Source organism: Pantherophis guttatus, chromosome 2 (assembly GCF_059756535.1).
Source record: "Pantherophis guttatus breed Tessera chromosome 2, ASM5975653v1, whole genome shotgun sequence".
In the NCBI taxonomy this organism is placed as follows: domain Eukaryota; kingdom Metazoa; phylum Chordata; class Lepidosauria; order Squamata; family Colubridae; genus Pantherophis; species Pantherophis guttatus.
The window spans coordinates 122,842,686-122,863,742 of record NC_142064.1 but is presented as its reverse complement, the minus strand read 5'-3'; the positions used below and the strand labels follow the sequence as shown (position 1 = coordinate 122,863,742).

The 21,057-nt window shown below is 39.7% G+C and overlaps 1 protein-coding gene across 1 annotated transcript; it reads left to right on the top strand.

The window, feature by feature from the left end:
• Positions 1 to 3,526: 3,526 nt before the first annotated feature.
• LOC148115300 (lysozyme C-like) lies at positions 3,527 to 8,830 on the top strand. The gene is made up of 4 exons (XM_087885145.1): positions 3,527 to 3,662; positions 4,216 to 4,371; positions 7,225 to 7,303; positions 8,649 to 8,830. Exons 1-4 carry the CDS (start codon positions 3,527 to 3,529, stop codon positions 8,815 to 8,817), a joined length of 540 nt encoding a protein of 179 aa, XP_087741271.1. The 3' UTR covers positions 8,818 to 8,830.
• The last annotated feature ends 12,227 nt before the right edge of the window (positions 8,831 to 21,057 follow it).

Genomic DNA, 21,057 nt, shown 5'->3' with positions numbered 1-21,057 from the left:
CCCACCGCATCCCAGACTCCTACAAGGCAATCATCAGTCACATCCATCATGCTCAAACTATGGTAAAATTCCTTGATTATAGCAATTTACTGGCAAAAGGCTGTAGGAATATTTGGGGAATATTAAAAGAGGCAGAATATTATATTTCCCCAAAGGAGAAATGAAGAAGCACGTTCTTAAAGGCAGAAAGCAGTCCCAGTCTTCCTGCATAGTGAAATAGCCTCCAGCAGATACCTGAAATCTTTAGAGATGGATATTTTGTACCTATTAAGAAAGACTAGGCCAATCGATTCATAAATAAAACACCTTCAGCTCCAGCTGATGGGATTAAGAAAGACAGGACATGACTTTTAGGACATAATAGGATTAATCCGCCACCATTAGAATAGCAAAAGACACAAGGCTCACTACATTGTACAACCCCTTAGGATCATTTCAGACATTGCACAATCCCCTAGCAACATCTCAGAACCCTATAAAATCCATGTACTCATCAAACCAATTTGTCAGCTATCCCAGAACCACATGCCGTTTTTGGTTCTGCTCATCAATAAACCTTCTTTCCTAGAGCAGCCTCCATTTTATTCCCAGTTTGGAACTGGACCTGATTTTTCTTCCTACAGGGCCATTACAGCAGCAGGAATATGTCAGGCAACAATTGAAAAGGCTGTCTATGGAGATTCTCAGCCATCCAGGCAGGGGTGGGTTCTAAAATTTTTTACTACCAGTTCTGTGGGCGTGGCTTATTTTGTGGGCGTGGCTTGGAGGCCATGTGACTGGATGGGCATGGCTAGCTGGTCATGTGACCGGGTGGCCATGGGTATGTGTATAGGGACTACTCAGAGGGCTGAAAAAAGTCATTTCTGACAGGTCCTCGCACTTTTGACTGGTCCTCACACTTATGACCATCCTCACATTTATGCCCGTGCAGCATTCTTAACAACCATGTCACTCATTTCACAACTGCTTCTCTTCACCATGATGACAAGATAGGGCAAAAATGTAAAATGTGAGGACAGTCGTAAGTTCGAGGACTGGTCAAAAGTGTGAGGACCAGTCAAAAATAACTTTTTCAGCCCTCTGAGTAGTCCATATGCATAAAAGGATACAGTAATAGAGAGGGATGAAGGAAGGGAAGGGAAATTAGAGTAGGAGTGACGGTAAGAGAGGGAGGAAGAGAGGAGGAGAAGGAGAAAGGAAGAGGAAATAGGGAGGAGAAGAAGAGGGTGGGGGGAAGAGAAAGTAAGAAGGAAAGAAAAGAGAGAGGTGGTAGGTTTGAGGAGAAAGATTGCTGTACAATAAAAAAGATGAAAGGGAAGAAAGCCAACCCCAAACAAATATAAAGATATTAAGATAAAGAATGAATTGTTAAACTTTAAAGAATAAAAGAGAACAAATATGAATAAATAGCAATAATTAGAAACACACATACAAACATACAATGTATTTTCTTTGAACAGAGTATTTGGCCAGTTCACAAATTTAAACAGTGTTTAGTCATTTCAATTTAATTTACAATTTTTATATTTCCTTTTTGCCATATTTATTCCTCATCTATTTTTTTAAAAAACCAATATTCATCCTCATCTCCAATCTTAATCAAATTCAATTTTTCCCTTCTATTCTATATTATACCCCTTCCCATTGTCATCTATTTTTATATCCATCCTCACATTGGTTAATTATGTAATATTACAGTTGTTTAATACAAATTCAACATTTTAATATAAATCAATTAGTTATATAACTATCTTTTTGTATATTAATCAATATGAACATGAATATTCCAATTATTTCCATGCAATCCAATTTCTTACAAATCAATTAATTATATTTACGAATAATAATAAACCAAATAATTTCCCCCATATATTCCTCCAAACCACAACTTAACCATTTCTGCTTTCAACACAATATACAATTAATAGTATCTCAATTATTACAATTGCCTAGTTAAATAGAGCTTTTTTTCTTTTGTGTTTTAAAATCTCCTCTTTTGCCCTAAATTTCCCATTGTTTGCACCTACCTTTTTTGGTGAGGAAAAAGAAAAAGAAATCTCTCTGCCTCATTTTGTCACGTTGCAGCAAAGAGCCTGCTTTACTTTCAGTTTCGTTTTTTCAGCATAGCTATGGGGGAAAAAATCTGCTCCAGCACTCTTTGCAGCTAGCAACAGAGCCCTGCGTAAAACAACTGAGAGCAAATCAGCTGAGAGTCAGGAGGTCGAGCTAATCAACTTGTGCTAATTAACCTATGCTGAAGCTGAATGGGGTTTTTTTTTCTATTTTTGCAGGCACCGGTCTACTCATTTGTTTTCTTTTAACACTGATCAGCTGTAGGGCAGCCCTTTGAAGCCCCGCAGCAAGAATTCAAACAGTTTTTTTTCCCTCTAGCCATCAGCTGGGACTCAGGAGGTAGCAATAGATTGGGAGTGGGCGGGGTAAGTGAACGGCAACCAGGCCAGGAACCGGTTCGGGGGCGTGGCCAGCCAATCTTATTACCAGTTCTCCGAACTATTAAATTTTTTTACTACCGGTTCTTGGGAACTGGTGCGAACCAGGAGCAACCCACCACTACATCCAGGTCATGATTGTCCCAAAGGTGCTTTTTTCAAGAGGCAACTGGACTTTCTGGTTTTTCTTTGAAGACGTTTCGCTTCTCATCCAGGAAGCTTCTTCAGCTCTGACTGGATGGTGGGGAATGGAAGAATTTATACTCCTTGCAGACAACTGGACATTTACATTCTTTTAGCGGGTCTGTAAGGTTTATTTGTGTCATCAAGGTCACCTGAGTGGTGCAAATTGGTGTGGAGCCTTCTTGATTCTTGGAACCAAAGCAGAAACAACCACTTCATAAATGCATGGCACAACATAGGAGAAAAAACACATCAGGACTAGATTCAGCAGTCCATCCACATTTAAAAGACACAGGCCGCTCTTTTGAAGACAACAAAGTCCATATTTTGGACGGAGAGGATCGCTGGTTTGAAACAGGGGTTAAAGAGGCCATCTTTGTCAAGACTTAACAGCATTCTCTCAACAGAGGGGGGGGGATATGACATCCTCTATCTCCAGTCTACAACACAGTCCTTTCAACAGTTCCAAGAAGGCTCCACACTCATTTGCACCATTCGGGTGACCCTGATGACACAGATAAGCCTCCAGGTCACGTTAAAGACCCACTAAAAGAATGCAAATGTCCAGCTGTCTGCAAAGAGTATAAATCCTTCCACTCCCCACCGTCCAGTCAGAGCTGAAGAAGCTTTTTGGATGAGAAGTGAAATGTCTTCAACAAAAAACCAAGAAATCCAGTTGCCTCTTGAAAAAAGCACCTTTGGGACAATTGAAAAGGCTATATTCACTCTGTCCCTAACTCGGTCTTTCAAGGGAAGGAAATCCTTTGCACCAAAATGTTTTGAATGAGAGTTTGAATAACCAATAGTCACAAGGCCAGCCTACGGTTGCAACTTCCATTAGCTATAAATGTGTTCAGTGTTCTGAACACAGCAGTTTTCCAAGTCTTGCAGCAATGAAGGAGATTTTTCTCACCTTATTCTGCTTACTCATAGCAAGACAGAAGGCTAAAGTATTTGATGTTTGTGACTTATATTACATCCTGAAGTTTTTTCAGATGGATCCTTTCAAAGGCATTTACTCAGAGCAGTGTGAGTTCTATTTCGGGTCCTCATAACTGATTTCGATTGTTAGGATTGATCAGATCTAATTATCATCTACTATATTTTCCCAATCTCTTTCTCTCTCTCTCTTTTTTTTTTTTTTCTGATTGAAGTAAATTTCAGCACATTTATTTATTGATTTTTGTTTCTTCCAAATGTTTCCTTTAAAGCTAGGAAGGTTCATTGTCCTCGACGAATGTATTCGATTAAAAGGGTGAACATGGAACATAAGAAGAAAGAATGCAAAAAGCAAAACACATCAAAACACAATGAAGGACAAGATAAACCCAAAATGTTGGAGAAGTTTCCCAGTTTGCTAGTAACGTCTGATCGCATTGCTTGCTATTTTGCAAGATCCTAGTGGGTAAAACGTAATTTTGAAAAGTCAATATTAAACCATCAGCGTCTTGAAAAGGCCAATCGATGAATTGAGTTGCCAAAGATAACAAATGCTTTTCTTGCTTTCTCGTCTTGCATTTTGGATCTGATTTTTGAGAAAAAACAAAAAAAAATCCTATTTCTTTCCTTCTTCTCCCGCTAGTTGTCTGTGCAGCTGATTACTCAAGCAGACTGGATACTTTGTACTATGAGAATATTCTGGGTGTTCCCCGTTATGGAATATTCCAACTCAGCGGCCTCGAATGGTGCGATAATGGAAGGCACCCCACTCAAAACAGATGCAACGTTAGCTGTGATTGTGAGTGATTTCCTTTTTTTTTTCCTTTGCTTTTCCCTTATTGCTCAAAAAGGAAATGCCAACCAGAAAGCCAAACAAAATGTTCTGTAAACTATTCTTCCAAATTCTAAATATAAATGATCTACTTACATTCCATTGTGGCTTTTCCCTACTTGCCTCTGTGATACAATCATGCCCTAGCAACTTTTCCATTTCATTTTTTGCTCTACAACTTTCTTCTTTCTTTCTTTTTTTTTTTTGCCATGTCCCCATGATGCTGTTTTCCTCTTGTCCTCAACCCATAAGTCAGACAGACTTAAGTCTTCCTTAACTGTACAGGTAGTCCTCGATGTACAACTGTAATTGAGGCCATAATTACTGTCATAAGTTGTGCCAGTCATTAAATGGGCCATCGCATGATTGCACCTGATTTAACCAACTTTTTATGCAGTGGCTGTTAAGCAAATGTGCTTGTTGCTAAGTGAATGCTGAGTCATTAAGTGAATGCCATGGTTATTAGGCAAAGCCATTATTCACTATGAATGTTTTTTTGCTGGAAACTGGAAGAAATACTGGCAAAATACTGGCCAAAAAAAAAAAAACAACCCTGCATAAATTGTGGTCATGTGACTGCAGGGTGCTGTAAATGTGGCTGATTGTCAACCACCCAAAATGTGGTCACATGACTGCGGGGGGTGGGTGGAGTGGCCATTGGAACTTTGAATCCGGGTAATAAGTATCTTTTGGAGGTTCATCATAACTTGGAACGTTGGAACTTCAGATCAGATCATAAATTGGAGATCACCTGTTCTGATATTAATGTAGTGCTCCCCCTCCCTTTATCCAATGCGATTCAAAGGCAGCATCACGATATGTTAGACTTTCTCACCTGTTGACTTGTATGGAAATCAGGTGGGTGCAGGGACAGAGGCAAGAGAAACAGATAACAATGGGGACACTCTATTTCACGCCAGTATAGTTTTCTGACAATCTAAGAAAGGGAAAAGGCCCTTGATGGTAGCAGTGGTCATGTTGGTGACTGAACCAGAGGTGGGTTTCAGCAGGTTCTGACCAGTTCTAGAGAACCGGTAGCGGAAATTTTGAATAGTTCGGAGAACCGGTAGTAAAAATTCTGATTGGCCCCACCCCCATCTATTCTCTGCCTCCCAAGTCCCAGCTGATCAGGAGGAAATGGGGATTTTGCAGTAACCTTCTCTTGGAGTGTGGTGGGAATGGAGATTTTACAGTACCCTTCCCCTGGAGTGGGGTGGGAATGAAGATTTTACAGTATCCTTCCCCTGGAGTGGGGTGGGAATGGAGATTTTACAGTATCCTTCCCCTGGAGTGGGGTGGGAATGAAGATTTTACAGTATCCTTCCCCTGGAGTGGGGTGGGAATGAAGATTTTACAGTATCCTTCCCCTGGAGTGGGGTGGGAATGGAGATTTTACAGTATGGGTGTGGCTTAATGGACCCTGCCAGGTTCACTAAGCCACACCCACCAAGCCATGCCACGCCCACCAAGTCACACCCACAGAACCAGTGGCAAAAAATTTTGAAACCTACCACTGGACTGAACCTCCTGGTTGGTCAAAGCCCATTTCCCCACTAATAGTTATAGCAATTTCTGGAGTCATCCTTGTGACTACACAACAGTAATGAGAACAGGCTTTCTATCACTTCAGTGATCTAGGTGATCTATGAAGAGATTGTATTGGGGAAATGGCCAAAGGCATTTTTCCCATATTTACCAAATATGTACCAAGTATATACCATATATAGCAAAACTCAAAAATGCCTGAAATCAAAGGCTTTAGGAATTACTGCCTACTATGTCCCAGCTGTTTATTACTCCTTCATCGATTCTTCTATGCATTATGATGCGTGCCAAGATAGCATTAGGAACATCATAGACAAAGCTGCCCAAGACAAAACAAGATTAAAAGTATCTCTATGTTATTTATACACTATTATTTACTAGTCGAATACTTTCTAATCGAACACTAATAATATTATTTCACTCAAAGTCTAAGTAAAATTTGAGAGCCAAGTGCTAGTCTGGATGCTTGAGGATATCAGAAGTCACAAAAGTACACAGGATTTAAACATATTATAATTTACAGCTGGTATATATATCCATCTCCAGCAGTGAGTGCCTCCATCCAGCAAAGCCATGTTTTACTACCCTTCGGATAGACCAGAAAGGTGGGAGTAGTTCTCACCTCCGGTGACAGACTGTTCCATAGGGATGGAACCAAAGCAGAAAACACTCTCTTGCGTATGTTAATTGTGATTAGTTTTGAACATAGAGATACTTTTGAACATAGGACAGAGAGATCCTATGTTGGGCGATTCCCTGGTGAAAAAGTGTACTTCCCAGCTACCTTAGCTTATTTATTTTAAAATCAGTTACCAAAGTACTGTAGATTAAAAACATTTTAGCAAATGCTAAAATAATTTATTACAAAGATTTCCTTAGGATGTTTTCATGTCTACAACCCCATCCCTGGACAGCTGGCTATATTGATCTTTGTTGGCATGCCACCAAGGAGTTAAGTCAGAATAAGACCCATCTTCTCTCCCCTCATGTTTATTAGCTGGCCCATGGGCTTATCATGGTCAGTATATTACTACTTGATGACATTCTTAGGCTAAGGAACCCAATCCTATTCTCTCACAGCTGACTTATCTCACAAGACTGTTAATTAAAGGTAGAAATACTGGTAGAGGAAAAAGTAGATATGAGTAAGGAGTAGATTAAAAAGACCACAGCCTCTGTATGTCCCACTTCAAGATGAAGTTCTGACATCTTGGAGAATCGGCTGGCATATCACACTTTCAGATTTAACATTCTTCATTGAAATTATCTTCACAGTGTTCTTAGATGACGACATCCAAGATGACATTTCATGTGTTAAAAAAATAGTTCAAAGAACAAAGGATATGAAAGCTTGGTGAGTGCTTTTCTCTCCTTGCAGTTAGTGCTTTCAAGGGCTTTTCTGCATTGCAGCTTTGACCAGTTTCTCTCTTCTGAAGAAACCGGCTGGAAATGAAGTCTGTACATTGGGTTGGTCAAGTGTTGTATATGGATGGCAGATAACGTGGCTGCGATTGGTGAATTTACCTACTTCTCTTCCTTCCTGCCAATTCTAGGAAAGCAAACAGCAAATCCACCCCACCCATTTTTCAGACAGGGCTTTTGAGCACTGCAAGAAACACTTCCAAGTTTCCTCTTCTGCTTGGCTTCAAGGGGAAACTTGGCAGTTCTTGGCAATTTCACTCTTTCATTACCAAACTTGTAAAAAAAAAGAAGAATAAGAAGGAAAAAGATCAGCCTTTCACTGTAGGCAGCTCACAAAACTCAGTATGAAATGTCCAGTAGAGAACAGCAGAGGGAGCAAAGGGGAGGCATCAGAGGACATACAAGCCAATTAGAACAGAGATCTTTGTGTAGGGTAGAATGAATCACAACAGGCATAATTCCTGTTTGAAGCAGCAAAAGTGGAAAAACTATTTTTGATGCAAACCCAGAAAGTTTAGATGGAGATCATCTTTCCAGCAGGATGAGAACAAGTTGAGGACTTGGTCTTCTATTCTTGTCCTTCTAAAATGGGATTGGCCTAACCTTGTGCTGGGGCAAATAGGAAGTCTGGATCAGCCTCAAGGTACCAATCAGATGAATTTTATTCTGGGAGCAGCTTTTCCAAAATGGTGCCCCAGATTGGATTTCACTTCTTCTCCGAACTGCAATCTATTTTAGGACTTTCTACGGCCATGGTAGCTGAGGAGAGTAATAACTGAAGCAATTTGGGGGAGGCTATCAAAAAAGGGTTTAAGTGATAATTATAGTCAAGAGTGCATGTGTTTGAAAAAATATCTCTGTTTCTTTCATTCAGTGGCACTTTTGAAAATAATTTCAACAATTTTGAATATATTTGGATATCAATTTTTTAATCCATTTGCTTACGTTTTCCCATTTTGAGGTGAGAATGTAGAATGAGGAGCTAATTGGAGAGAAAGGATGGGAGGGTTACAAACAGAAAGCAGTGGCTATCTATAACTTTCTAAATTTTCATGAATTTTGCAATAAAATCCTTATTGAAGAGTATCACTAATGTCAAAACAAAATAAGCTTTTCTTTATGCTGGCAAAATAAGCTATTCCTCTGTTTATTTCTCTTTTTGTTTGAAAGATGTTTCTTAGGTGGATGAGACATCAATCGTTCAGAGATATTTTCTTCTCACTTATATAAACAATTTGTAATAGCTAATCGAACTTTTCCCCCCATTACTTTTTCAGGCCACTTTATCTGAAATACTGCAACAAGCAGACCATCAACTATTATTACATAAAATGCCTTTTTGGTAAGAATCAAGGTACACCCCAAAAAAGAATTCGACAGAAGACAAGGACACTTAGCTTGGTAATGGCTTTAAAACAGCTTCAAAACTTGAAAAAGAACTTCTAAGGAAGTAGATTGATAGATGACAGACAGACAAACAAACAAATAGATGTTATAGATGATAGATAGACAGATAAATGATAGATAGAATAGATGGATATATATATATTGTATATATAGAGAGAGAAAGATTGTATTTCCTTTTTTTTTTTTTTTTTAATTTATTTATTTAAAACAGTACATCAAACAAACAAAAAATAGTCAAACAAATGATCGCGACAGAAACTTTACATGATATTTACACTTTCTACGGTATGTAGGCTTCAGTCAAATTTAACAAATATTAAACATAGTCCTGGTTATACTTGACTTTTTGGGTGTCTGTTGTTCAACCAAACATACCATTTGTCCCAACATTGGAAATATACGGAGTCCTTTTGATCTCGCAATGCTTTAGTCAGTCTGTCGGCTTCCGCATAATCCAAAATTTTCTCCAGAATCAAATCCTCAGCCGGCAGGTCTTTCCCCTTCCAATGTTGGGCGAAACATATTCTTGCTGAGGTGGTGATAAATACACACAGACACCATATATTTGTGCCTATATTATCTGGCCTAATGTTCAGTAGATAGTACTCTGGTTTCAGAATTAAGTTATAACCTGTGATTTCCATAATCCATGCCTGTATGGTTTTCCAGAATTCCCTCGTCTTGGGACAGGTCCACCACATGTGGAAATAGGTGCCGATCTCCCCGCACTTCCAACAGTTTGGTGAGAGATTTGAATACATTTTAGAAAGACGGGCAGGTGGAAGGTGCCATCTATACAGCATCTTGTACACATTTTCTTTATATGATGTTGCCCACAGGAGTTTCATATGTTTGAGCCAGATTTCTTCCCATTTGGTCAAATCAATTGGATAACCAATATTTCTCCCCCAGGCAATCATAGAGTCTTTAACTATTTCATCCCCTATCCAATAGTCTATTAGAAGTTTATATATCCTTGATAACATTTTATCCTCTTTTCCTAGAATGATATTGTCCAGATCATGCTGATTCAAATTAATACCAACTTGTTCCCTATCTTTTTTAAATTTCGAGCAAATTTGGGCATAAGCCCACCAATCCAGTTGTCTTCCCTGCAACTCCAACTCATTTCTTGTTTTCAGACTGCCATGGGGGTCCAAAAGTTCCCGGTAAGAGAGGTGATTTTCTTTGTTATATAGAGGCCTATACGTTATAGCTTCGAGTGGGACCAGCCAGGAGGGGACTGAAGAGTAAAATTTACCCTTAATTTTCCTCCACGACTCAATTAGAATATTCCTCACATAATGTCCTGCAAGACACCTGTGCTTTGGGATTTTATTTTGCCAAAGAAAATAATGCCATCCTTGATGTAACCCCTCACCTTCCAAAATCAACAACCTCCTTCTTCTCAGCAATATCCAATCCCTAATCCAGACTAAATTTGCGGCCTGATAGTAGTATTCCCATTTTGGAACACCAAATCCTCCTCTTTCTTTAAGTTCTTGAAGCATTTTAAGTTTAATTCTGGGTTTTTTATTTTGCCAAATGAATTTAAGGACATAAGAATTTAATTTTTTAAAAAAATTGTTATCCAGTCTAACTGGTGCTGTGTAGAATAGGTATATCCATTTCGGAAGTATATAAGTTTTTATAATTGCTATTCTACCTAGTAGGGATATCTGCATACTCTTCCATTTCTCTAGATCCTGACCTGTTCTCTTGAGAAGGTTCAAATAGTTGTCCTCTTTGATCGTGGAGCATTTGGCTGATATAATAATGCCTAGGTATTTTAGTTTGTTTACAATTTGGAACCCCAAATTCACTTCTAATTCTTTCCCTTGCTTTACTGTTAAATTTTTGGCAATAATTTTAGTTTTTTCCCTATTGACTTTTAATCCCGCCACCTTACCATATTTTTCTATTTCCTGGGTCAGACACGGTCCCGATATCAACGGATCTTCTAATATAAATACTAAATCATCAGCGTAAGCCTGCACCTTATATTGTTGATTTTGGATATAAAGACCTTTTATCCCCATATTACGTCTAATTTCCCTCAATAAGGGTTCTAATGACAGAATAAATAGCAACGGGGAAAGCGGACACCCTTGTCTAGTTCCTTTCTCAATATCAATTTGATTGGATACATCACCATTAATTGAAATTTTAGCAGTCTGCTTTGAATAAATTGCACGGATTGCCCGAATAAATCTTTCTCCAAATTGCATATGTTGCAGTAAACCTATTAAAAAACTCCAATTCACACGATCAAAGGCCTTATGTGCATCCATGAATACCAGGGCCAATTGTTTATCAGTATGGGTTTCGTAATATTCCAAAACATTCATGACTATTCTTACGTTATCTCTAATCTGTCTGCCTGGTAAGAAACCATTTTGGTCTTCATGTATAAATTGGTTAAGAAACCCTTTGAGTCTCTCTGCTAAAACCGCTGCAAATAATTTATAATCCGCGTTAAGAAGTGAAATGGGCCTATAATTCTGAATCTGAGATAGGTCACTATTGTCCTTTGGCAAAAGAGTTATTAGTGCTTCTGTCCATGATTTCGGGGTCTGTCCCTCCCGAATTACCCCATTAAATAGGTCAGTCATATGCGTACCTAATGTTTCCCAAAGTGCTTTGTAATATTCAATCGGTAGGCCATCTGTACCGGGAGTTTTCCCTGTCTTTTGTTTTCCCATGACCCTTTCAATTTCCCCCTCCGTAATTTCTTCATCCAATACTTCCCTAGATAAGTCTGGTATTTTGGGTATGTCTGATTCCTCTAAGTATTTCTTTATTTCCTGCTCAGACTTATCTTCCTTACAATATAAATTAGTATAAAATTCCTGTGCAATTACTTTCTTCCCTTCTTCCCCTGTAATCCAATTGCCTTTCCCATCTCTCAAATTATGAATTCTGTTCTTTTCCTTTTCTTTATTTAGACGGTAAGTGAGCCACCTCCCTTGTTTATTTGCCCTTTCGAAGTATCTTTGCTTCATCCATCTTATTTTTTTCTCCAAATCCTGTTGATCTAATAAATTAATTTGGTGTCGTGCTACTTTCAAATTCATTTTAAATCCTATATTGCTTGGGTCCCGCTGTAACATAGCCTCACTTCTTACCAGGTCATCCAATAATTTATTACGCTCAGCCCTTTCCTTCTTTCGTTTCCCTGCCATATAGTTAATCACCAAACCACGAAACACAGCCTTCGCTGTGTCCCATACGTTGAAAGGGCATGCATCCTCCCTGTTATTTTCCTGAAAAAAGAACCCCATCTCTTTCTTTAGGTGTTTCCGGTTCCGGTCATCGTGACAGCAAGATGGATTTGGAGTTAGCTCCTGTCACGATCTTGCCAATTTCTTAGCCTGGGCGGCTTTGTTTTGCCGGCGGTGGCCCCGGAGAGGCAGCCGCAAGCGGAGAGGAGCTAGGAGCGTGTTAGGAGTGGCAATCCAGCACGTGAAAGCGAATCTCTCCTGTCTCAGGCTGAGAAGGCAGCGCCAGTAATGGCGGCTCCGTAGCGATGACTGCCCATTTAGGAAGGGAAACCTGATCGCGACGGACAAGACGCCCTATACCTTCAATTAAATAAGAGCTAATGGAGACGGTGTTTTGACTCTTCTGAGAGCCCCACTGGATATGCTGAGGTGGTGAGATCTATGAAAAGTGCCCTGTGTGTGGTTGGAGCAAAGACGGGATAGCGGCTACGTGTGTCCCTCTCCTTACTTGTGGAGCCGATTTTGAACTGTGCTGGCTGAATGGAACATTTGAAAAGGATCGAGTTGTGAGTTGTATCTGGTGGAGGGTGTGACTGATTTTGGGCTGATCTCCTGCTCCTTTCTTATATTTTCTATAGAGAATTTGGGAGGACCTGTGACTGAACAAACAGCTATACTTTTTGCTAGAAATCTATTACCCTTTCCCCACCCCCTTTTCCTCTCAACGTGCTTACTAAAGGGTGTGTGTGCAGAATAGCGCTATACCCCCATCTAGTGGAGATCTTTATTATAACGTGTGTATAGCAACTCGAGGAAGAGAAGAATTCTGCCGAGTAATATTTTTTTGGATTTTTTTTTCCTTACTTTTCTTTCCTCTCTGAACTATGTATTGAATACTACCCCTACTACCGATTAGACTGCTCACCTGATTAATTTAAACCTTGCTTACCCCTGACTACCCCTTTTCTTTGGAACTGATCGGATAAAAACTCCTCCAATCAAAATGTCAACGGCAACATCAGTGGTAACCGCAAAAACTGGGAAAAAAGTCCTGACATTCCCTATGGTCGCTGCTACGGCTACACCCACCTCATCGCCTTCGTCTGCCAGGTCACTGGATGATATGGTTGCTGCAGGGAAACCACCATCGCTAGCAAGCTTACAGAACATGCTGCAGGCTATGTACGAAGTGATGACCAAAAATCAAGAAGCTATTTCTAAAAACTTAGAGGACCTAACACTAGATATTAAAGGGGAGTTGGGAGCCGTTAGAAATGATATCAAAATGTTGAATGAGAGCTTGGAAGGTGTTCAGGGGGTCTTGACGCAACAGGAGAGTAAAATACAAGACATTGAAAGGAGGATGGGACGATGTGAGGAAAGACAAGATGGAGAGGAAAGGGAGCAAATAGCGGTGAGCAGGGTCTTCGAAGAGGAAATTATTTTTTTGGAAATGGACAGATCATCTTTCTACTTGAGGATTCAAAATGTGGTGGAAGAAAGGGGGGAGCCATTAAGAGATATAGTAGCAGAAATATTGGCTGGGACTTTGGAGATCACAAAGGAAGAGGTTTTGAGGGATATAGACGATGTGTTTCGGGTTCACACGAGTTATGCCAGGAGACAGAAACTTCCAACTGAGGTTCATATCAGATTATCTAAGAAAGCCCTTAGGGAAGAGGTAATTGCAAAGGCTAGAGATAAAACAGTAACCTATAAGGATAAACAATTGATATTTTTGAGGCAACTCCCTAGGCGGGTTCGGGAAATACGGCGCAATTATCACTTTTTAACGGCCCAACTGAGAAAGCATAAAATATTATATAGGTGGCTACTCCCAGAAGGTTTATTATTTACTTGGGCAGAAAAAAGGGTGAGAATCGATAATCTTAGAGACGCTAGAGATTTTTTTATTAGACATTTGAACCCCTCAGAAGCAGACGTGGGAGAAGAGTTGGAGAGCAAGAGCGGGGAAGAAGTACTAGAGGAGGAAGAGAGAGGGGAAATAGAACAAGTAGGTGAAAGGAAGAAAGGGAAAGGACAAACTCAGACTCAGGTAGAGAGGGGTGTTGAAACAAGACAATCAAAAAAGAAACCTCAAGCAGAAGGCAAGTAAGGGTAATAAGGAAGACGGGATGGGGGAAGAGATGCGTCTAATGTCTGTGAATATCAATGGATTGAATAGTCCAAATAAAAGGAAAAAGGTTTTTACTAAATTAATGAAAGCACGTTCGAATATAGTATGCCTCCAAGAGGTACATATAAAAAGAGATCACCTCTACCTATTGAATTATAGCAAATTGGGTCAACTATATACATCCCTAGCAGAAACAAAAAAAAGAGGAGTAGCTATTTATGTACAAAAACACATAAAGTCAAGGCTGATTTTTGCAGACGAAGATGGGAGACTGCTGATGGTTGAGGTAGAAATATGTGATAAAAAATGTTTATTGGTTTGTATATACGCACCTAATGGAAATCAGAAAGTTTTTTTTCAGATCTTACACTCTAAACTTGTTGAATATGATTACCCACATATCTGTGTAGTGGGAGACTTTAATGCTATAGAGGATAAAAGCAAAGATTATATATCTGGAAAGAGGAAGCAGGAAGGAGAAAAGAATACGGTAAAGAAAAGGCTGCCTTTTATCTGGCAGCAAATACAAGAAGAATTTGGACTTAGAGACATCTGGAGGGAAAAGCACCCAGATGATAAACAATATACATACTTCTCCGCCAGGCACTCATCTTGGTCGCGGATAGATGCGGCGTGGCTGTCAGGGGAATTGAGTCAGGGGATACAGAAAGCAGAAATAGGCGTCAATGAGTGGGCAGATCACAACCCTCTTTGGATAACATGGGGAAGCCGGAAAATAAGGCCTAAGTGGAGATTGGACATAGGAGTTTTTAAAGATGAGCCATTCTTAAAACACCTAAAGATTGTATTTCCTTTTTTAACATCATATTTTATCATTCTTTCTGAACGAATAATTGGTTTCCAAGAGGAAAGTTCTTGATATCTTTCTCCTTAAGCTCTTTATGGGTATTAATTGTCCTTGGTGGTGCAGTGGTTAGAGTGCAGTACTGCAGGCTACTTCTGCTGACTGCCAGCTGCCTGCAATTTGGCAGTTCAAATCTCACCAGGCTCAAGGTTGATTCAGCCTTCCATCCTTTCAAGGTCTGTAAAATGAGGACCCAGACTGTTGGGGGCAATAGGCTGCCTCTGTAAACCACTTAGAGAGGGCTATAAAGCACTATGAAGCGGTATATAAGTCTAAATGCTATTGCTATCCATAAAAACAGACCCTAAGCTTATTCCCAATAATTTTCAAGAACAGGTGGATCTTGTTAGAAACTGTTATTCTTCATTTCATCATAAGTATATGCCAAACAATTGTTTGAGTATTTTATTTGAAAGCATATTTTAGGTTGTTCTAGAGTTATTTTTCTGCTTCTTTTACTTTTTTGACTCTTTTTTAAAATCTAATAAGGTGTAGAAAAGTTATTTTATTATTTATTTATTACATTTATTATTATTTATTAAATTTGTTTGCCACCCAACTCACCATGAAGAGATTCTGGAAAGCTTACAATATTAAAAATAATAAAACTATACCAAAACATGTGTATAATAAGAATAAAATACTACAAAAATGCATATTATCAGCTATAACTAAAAGATAAAGAGGGAGGGAGTAGGCTGAGTAGGGGGGAGATGGGATCTGTTGTTGATCCATCAATCATCTCCAGTGTGATACTTCCCCATTGGAGCCCCGGCCAACTGACAGAGCCAGGTGTTCAAATGCTTTGGAAGGTCAGGGGAGTGGGAGCTGACTTCACTCTGGGTGGCAAGATGTTCCAAAGGGCCCAAGCAATGGCAGAGAAGGCTCCTCTCCTGAACCCCACCATCCAGAATTTCCTGGCTGATGGGGCCCACAACCTGCCTCATCTGCCGGCATGGGTGGGTAGGTCAATCCCACTGGGATAAGATAATTCCTCAAGAAACTTGGACCCCTGCCATGAAAGTCTTGAAAGGTGATAACAAACACCTTGAATTGCACCGGAAACAAACCAGCAGCCAGTGCAGCTTGTGAAACAGTGATGTAATATGAGCTACTCTGGAGGCCCCAAAAGCTGCCTGTGCCACCACACTCTACACCAGCTGTAGTTTCCAAATGCTGTTCAAGGGTAGCCCCGTGTAGAGTGCATTGCAATAGTCCAAATGTGAGATGACTAGGGCTTGAATGACTGAGCGCATTGACTCCTGATCCAGGAGAGGCCATGACTGGTGCACAACCCAAAGTTGTACAAAGGTTCTCCTAGCTGTGATTGCCACCTGCTCATTGAGCAGGAGTCACAAGTCCAGGAGAACTCCCAAGTTGCAGACTAAATCTGTCTGGGATAGTGCCACCCCATCCAGAAGTAAAACTATCAAAGTCCCAGATCTTGGGGGTCCATACCAGTGGTGAAATCTAAAATTTGTTACTACCGGTTTTGTGGGCGTGGCTTGGTGGTGGGGATGATGTGACTGGGTGGGTGTGGCCAATTCTTTTTTTTTTTAATTTTAAAACCATTTTTTCTACAACCTCTTCGGTGAAGAGGTGGAAAAAAATGCTTTCAAAAGGCTCTGACGATCCCAGCTGAGTTGCCTGATCGGCAGAGGCTTTTTTTCTTTTAAATGCCTCTGACAATCAGACAACTCAACTTGGATCATCAGAGGCTTTTAAAAGAAAAAAAGCCTCTGCCAATCAGGCAACTCAGCTTGGATCGTCAGAGGCATTTAAAAGAAAAAGGTTTTTTTTTTTCTTTTAAATGCCTCTGACGATCCAAGCTGAGTTGCTAATCGGCAGAGGCTTTTTTTCTTTTAAAAGCCTTTGACGATCCCAGCTGAGCCATGCAATCATCAGAGACTTTTTTTTTTACTTTTAAAAGCATTTTTTTGGCCGAAGAGGTTGTTTTAAAAGTAAAAAAAAAAAAAGCCTCTGATTAGTGTGCGGCTCAGCTGGGCATGGTGGGGGGGGAGGAATTTTTGCTACCGGTTTTCCGAACTACCCGCCTCCATCGCTATCGGATCGGGTGATCCGGTCTGAACCAGGAGCATTTCAACCCTGCTCCATGCACCCAAATTCATTCGGTCTTGCCAAGATTCAGCCAAAACTGATTGTCTCCCATCCAACCCCCCACAACCTCCAGCATCACGAGAGGGCAGCAATAGCTGCACTTGGGTCACCAGGGATAGAGATATAGAGCTGAATACGATAAGCATACTGGTGATGCCCATGGTGACAGATGATCTCACCTAGAAGCTTCATGTAGATGTTAAAAAGGAGTGGAGAGAGTACCAAGTCCTGAAGCATTCCACAAGAGAGTGGCTTTGGGCTAGATCTCTCACTTCCTATTAACATTGAATGGAACCAGCCTTGGAGAAAGGAACTGAACCAGCACAAGACTGTGCCACCCAGTCCCAGTACCCATAGCTGGCCCAAAAGGATACCTTGGTCAATGGTATCGAAGGCCGCTGAAAGATCAAATGTAGCAAGGATGGTTGCACTACCCCCATCCTGCTCTCACCAGAAATCAACAGGTGAAACCAATGCTGTTTCCATAACTAGGCCTAAATCCTACATTTCATCCAGGACCCTCTAAAACTGCCAAGCAACTACCTTTTTCACCACCTTCCTTAAAAAAGAAAGATGAGAAACAGGGCAAGATTGTTGCTGATCCCGACGACGAGGAGGCTGGTGTGGTGCTGTGCCAGCAGCCTGTGCAGCCAGTGCTCGAGTCGGACAACGAGGAGGCTGAAGAAGATGTGGTGCCAGAGGCAGAGATCCAGTCAGGGCCTTCAGAACCTCCAGAGGCTCTTTTAATTGAAAAGGATGAAGAGGAGGAGCCTCTTCTCAATGCATGGGCACACAGAGCTGCCAAAAGGCAGGAGTGGTTCCTCAGGAGGAGGTCTCCTCAAGAGTAAGGCTTGGGGCTAATTGGCCACTCCCTTAGCCTATTTAAGAAAGTACGCAGCTTGCAACAAGCTGCAGGAAACAACTTTAGTTCGCTAATCATCGCATTGGGATGTCTCTGCAAACTTGCTTCCGGGCTTTCTGCCAACTCCAGTAAGACTCTGACTATCTTATCTGTGGAATTCTGGCAGGCTGTTAAGAACGTTTATTAACAGCCGGCATTTGCTAAAACTGCGTTATTTGAGTAAACTAAGTTTTGTTCAGAGTTTGTGTTGCTATATTCTTTGGGATCCATAGCTGGGGCAGAACATATAGTGACAAAATAATCACTGCCTGAACCCACCTGCTAGTCACCTTCCTGGAGGCTTCCACCATCCACAAGGGGTAAAGATCTAACTGACACATGGTAGCATTGATAGCATCAAGGACCAATATTCCAGCACTGTGTAGGGGGAGGTTATTGGGAGCGCCATATCAGCTGTCCGCTCCCATCCACCATCTTCCATGTGATCTTTGTTTATTTTCCCAATATAATCCAAAATGTTCAAAGAAGACGCTCTTAGTCTGAATCTATTCCCAATAAAATTAAGGTTAACACATGGAAAACAAAAATAGGAGAATTAATATTATCCACCACTTCTACTACTGAGTGTAACTACATTCAGTCCTTTTCAACCAGACTATAACCTATACATTTGGCCTTGCTCTCATTGCAAATTTTTCTTCTGCCCACTGTTCATCCAGAACAAAATCATCTTTGAATGAAGTTTAAAGGGCTCATTTTAATTGAGTCTAATTTTCCGATGAGGATCAGGGTATTTTGTTCCTATTTAAAGTGGACAAGCCATGCTCCAACCCACAGATACATTGTAGAATATAATGAAAGAAGATTATTGAAAGATCATCTTTGGTCTATTTGTTATCTTTTACAATCATCAAGAACACCGATGTCATTTTGCTTCAGAAATTGAATTGTCATGGTTTGGAGTCTTCTATTCTTACTGAGAACATTAAATATATATATATCTTGGAAAGCAAAGATCTCAATATCTCAAAGCATGTGAACCTGCGTAAGAAACCTGCTAGTGTTATGGTTGGAATGGTCATCATCATCATCATCATTTTTGACATTATCTATTCACTGCAGGATGGAGGCCTCTTCCACATGTTTCCAACCTATATAGCCCTGAACTTTCTTTTGCCAATTGGGCCTACAATACTTGCTGATATCGTCAATCCATCTTGCATTACGTCTCTTATGTGTAAATGTACATCTGTAAATATGCATGCATTTAAGTGCCAGCTGTCATTTTTCCCAGACCTCCAGGTTTGCCTCTGTATTCTCTTTTATCATTTTTATTTTTATTATATAAAATACAAAAAGAAAAAAAAATAGGAAATTAAGGGAGGAAAAGAGAACGAGGAAAAGTGGGTCTGAAATACAAGAGGGAAGAGAAAAAGAAAGAAAAGGGGGCATTGACTTTCAATTCACAGTACAAGATAAACACACTCCAACCTCAACTTTTTGCTTTTGCACATCAGTATATGACTAGCCATTTCTATAACAACAAATCTTTCTAATCAACAAAACCAAGATCAAAGTTTCATTTTTTTTCTTCACAAGCACAAATTCCAGAAGTGATATCCAAATAAGAACATATTTTCCTCTTTAAATAAAATAATCAATTTAACAATTCCTGCTTTATCTTCCTTGCTATGGAAATAATGCGTATTTTTATTTATACCCGGTAATCTTTGTGAACTGTCACCATTTTTATTTACAAAATTTATTGTATTCTTCCAAATTCTTTGGCCTAAAAAGGGGGGACGGACCCTTTTCTTGTACTAAACTTTTTTTAAAAAAAATCAAAACTTTGTAATACCTCTTATTCTTTGACTTTAACATACAAGCTTTACACTTCAATATTGAATTCAGCTCCCTCCCTCCAAACTATCCTTATAGAATAATTATTATTTTTTCTTTTATAAACATCCTTTTTAACAGTTTTTCTTTAAACTGGTATGTTTTCTTTAACTTTCTCTTAATACAGGTACTCTCAAATACATTTTCAATAGCTTTTGCCTAGTTTAAGAGTTACTTAAGCATTATATATATGTAAAAAAAATACATTTTCAAATTTCAGGTTAAACCTTTCTTTCAATTTGCACATATCAAGCAGAGAAAAATGCATCCTGATTCCAGTTAACTCATTAAGTTTAAATCACTCTTTCCAGCTTATCTTCATGGAGTAAAATCATTTTCTTCTCTGGAAGTATCAAAGACTTTTAATCCTTTCATTTTATCACGAGATCCTCAACTTTGTTAATGTCCTTAAAGAGAAAGTCCCAAATTTGTCTTTTTTCTCAACGCTCTTCTTTCAGTTTCAGATTTGCTGCTGTATTCTCAAAGATGCTCAATTCTATTCCTGCTCTTTCTTGAGATAGTTCAGTCAGAGTGTTTATATTTCCATCAAATACTGTAATTGCATGAACTGAATGAGATACAACTAGAAAAATCTGGGCAACATATATCCTATCTCAACACAAAACAAAACAAAACAAAACACCCTTATATGTGATCTTTAGAACCTCTTTAAACATTGTTTCTGAATTGCCACGGAAGGAAAATGGGACACGGTCATATTAACTGCATTAAATTACCTTGCTGCATTAATTTCCATATTAGTTCCATACACCCCTTGCCCCCCCATGTCTTTATTCTCATTCTGAACATGGGTCTTCAGCTTCTGGAGCAGTAGCATTTTGTGTAGACATCTTACCAAGAGAAGAAAGTTTACAGAGACACCCATCACTCCATTGCTAATTCTGCATCTTTCATTGCCCATAACATCCCAATATTTGGATAAAACCACTTCCTATCACACCTTCTTCCACTATTGGCTGGGGGGATTGCAATTGGCATCTCCAATCACTTCTGATTTCATACCAATACTGTGAAAGCTATACTGCTGTCATGCTGAATTGCCCATTACAGATAGCCCTAGTGTAGTGATCACAATGGGGATTGGAAAATCAGTTGTTAAGGACAGTGGTTGCTAAGTGAAAAAGCAACTATACTTATCATCTTACTTCAGCTTTCT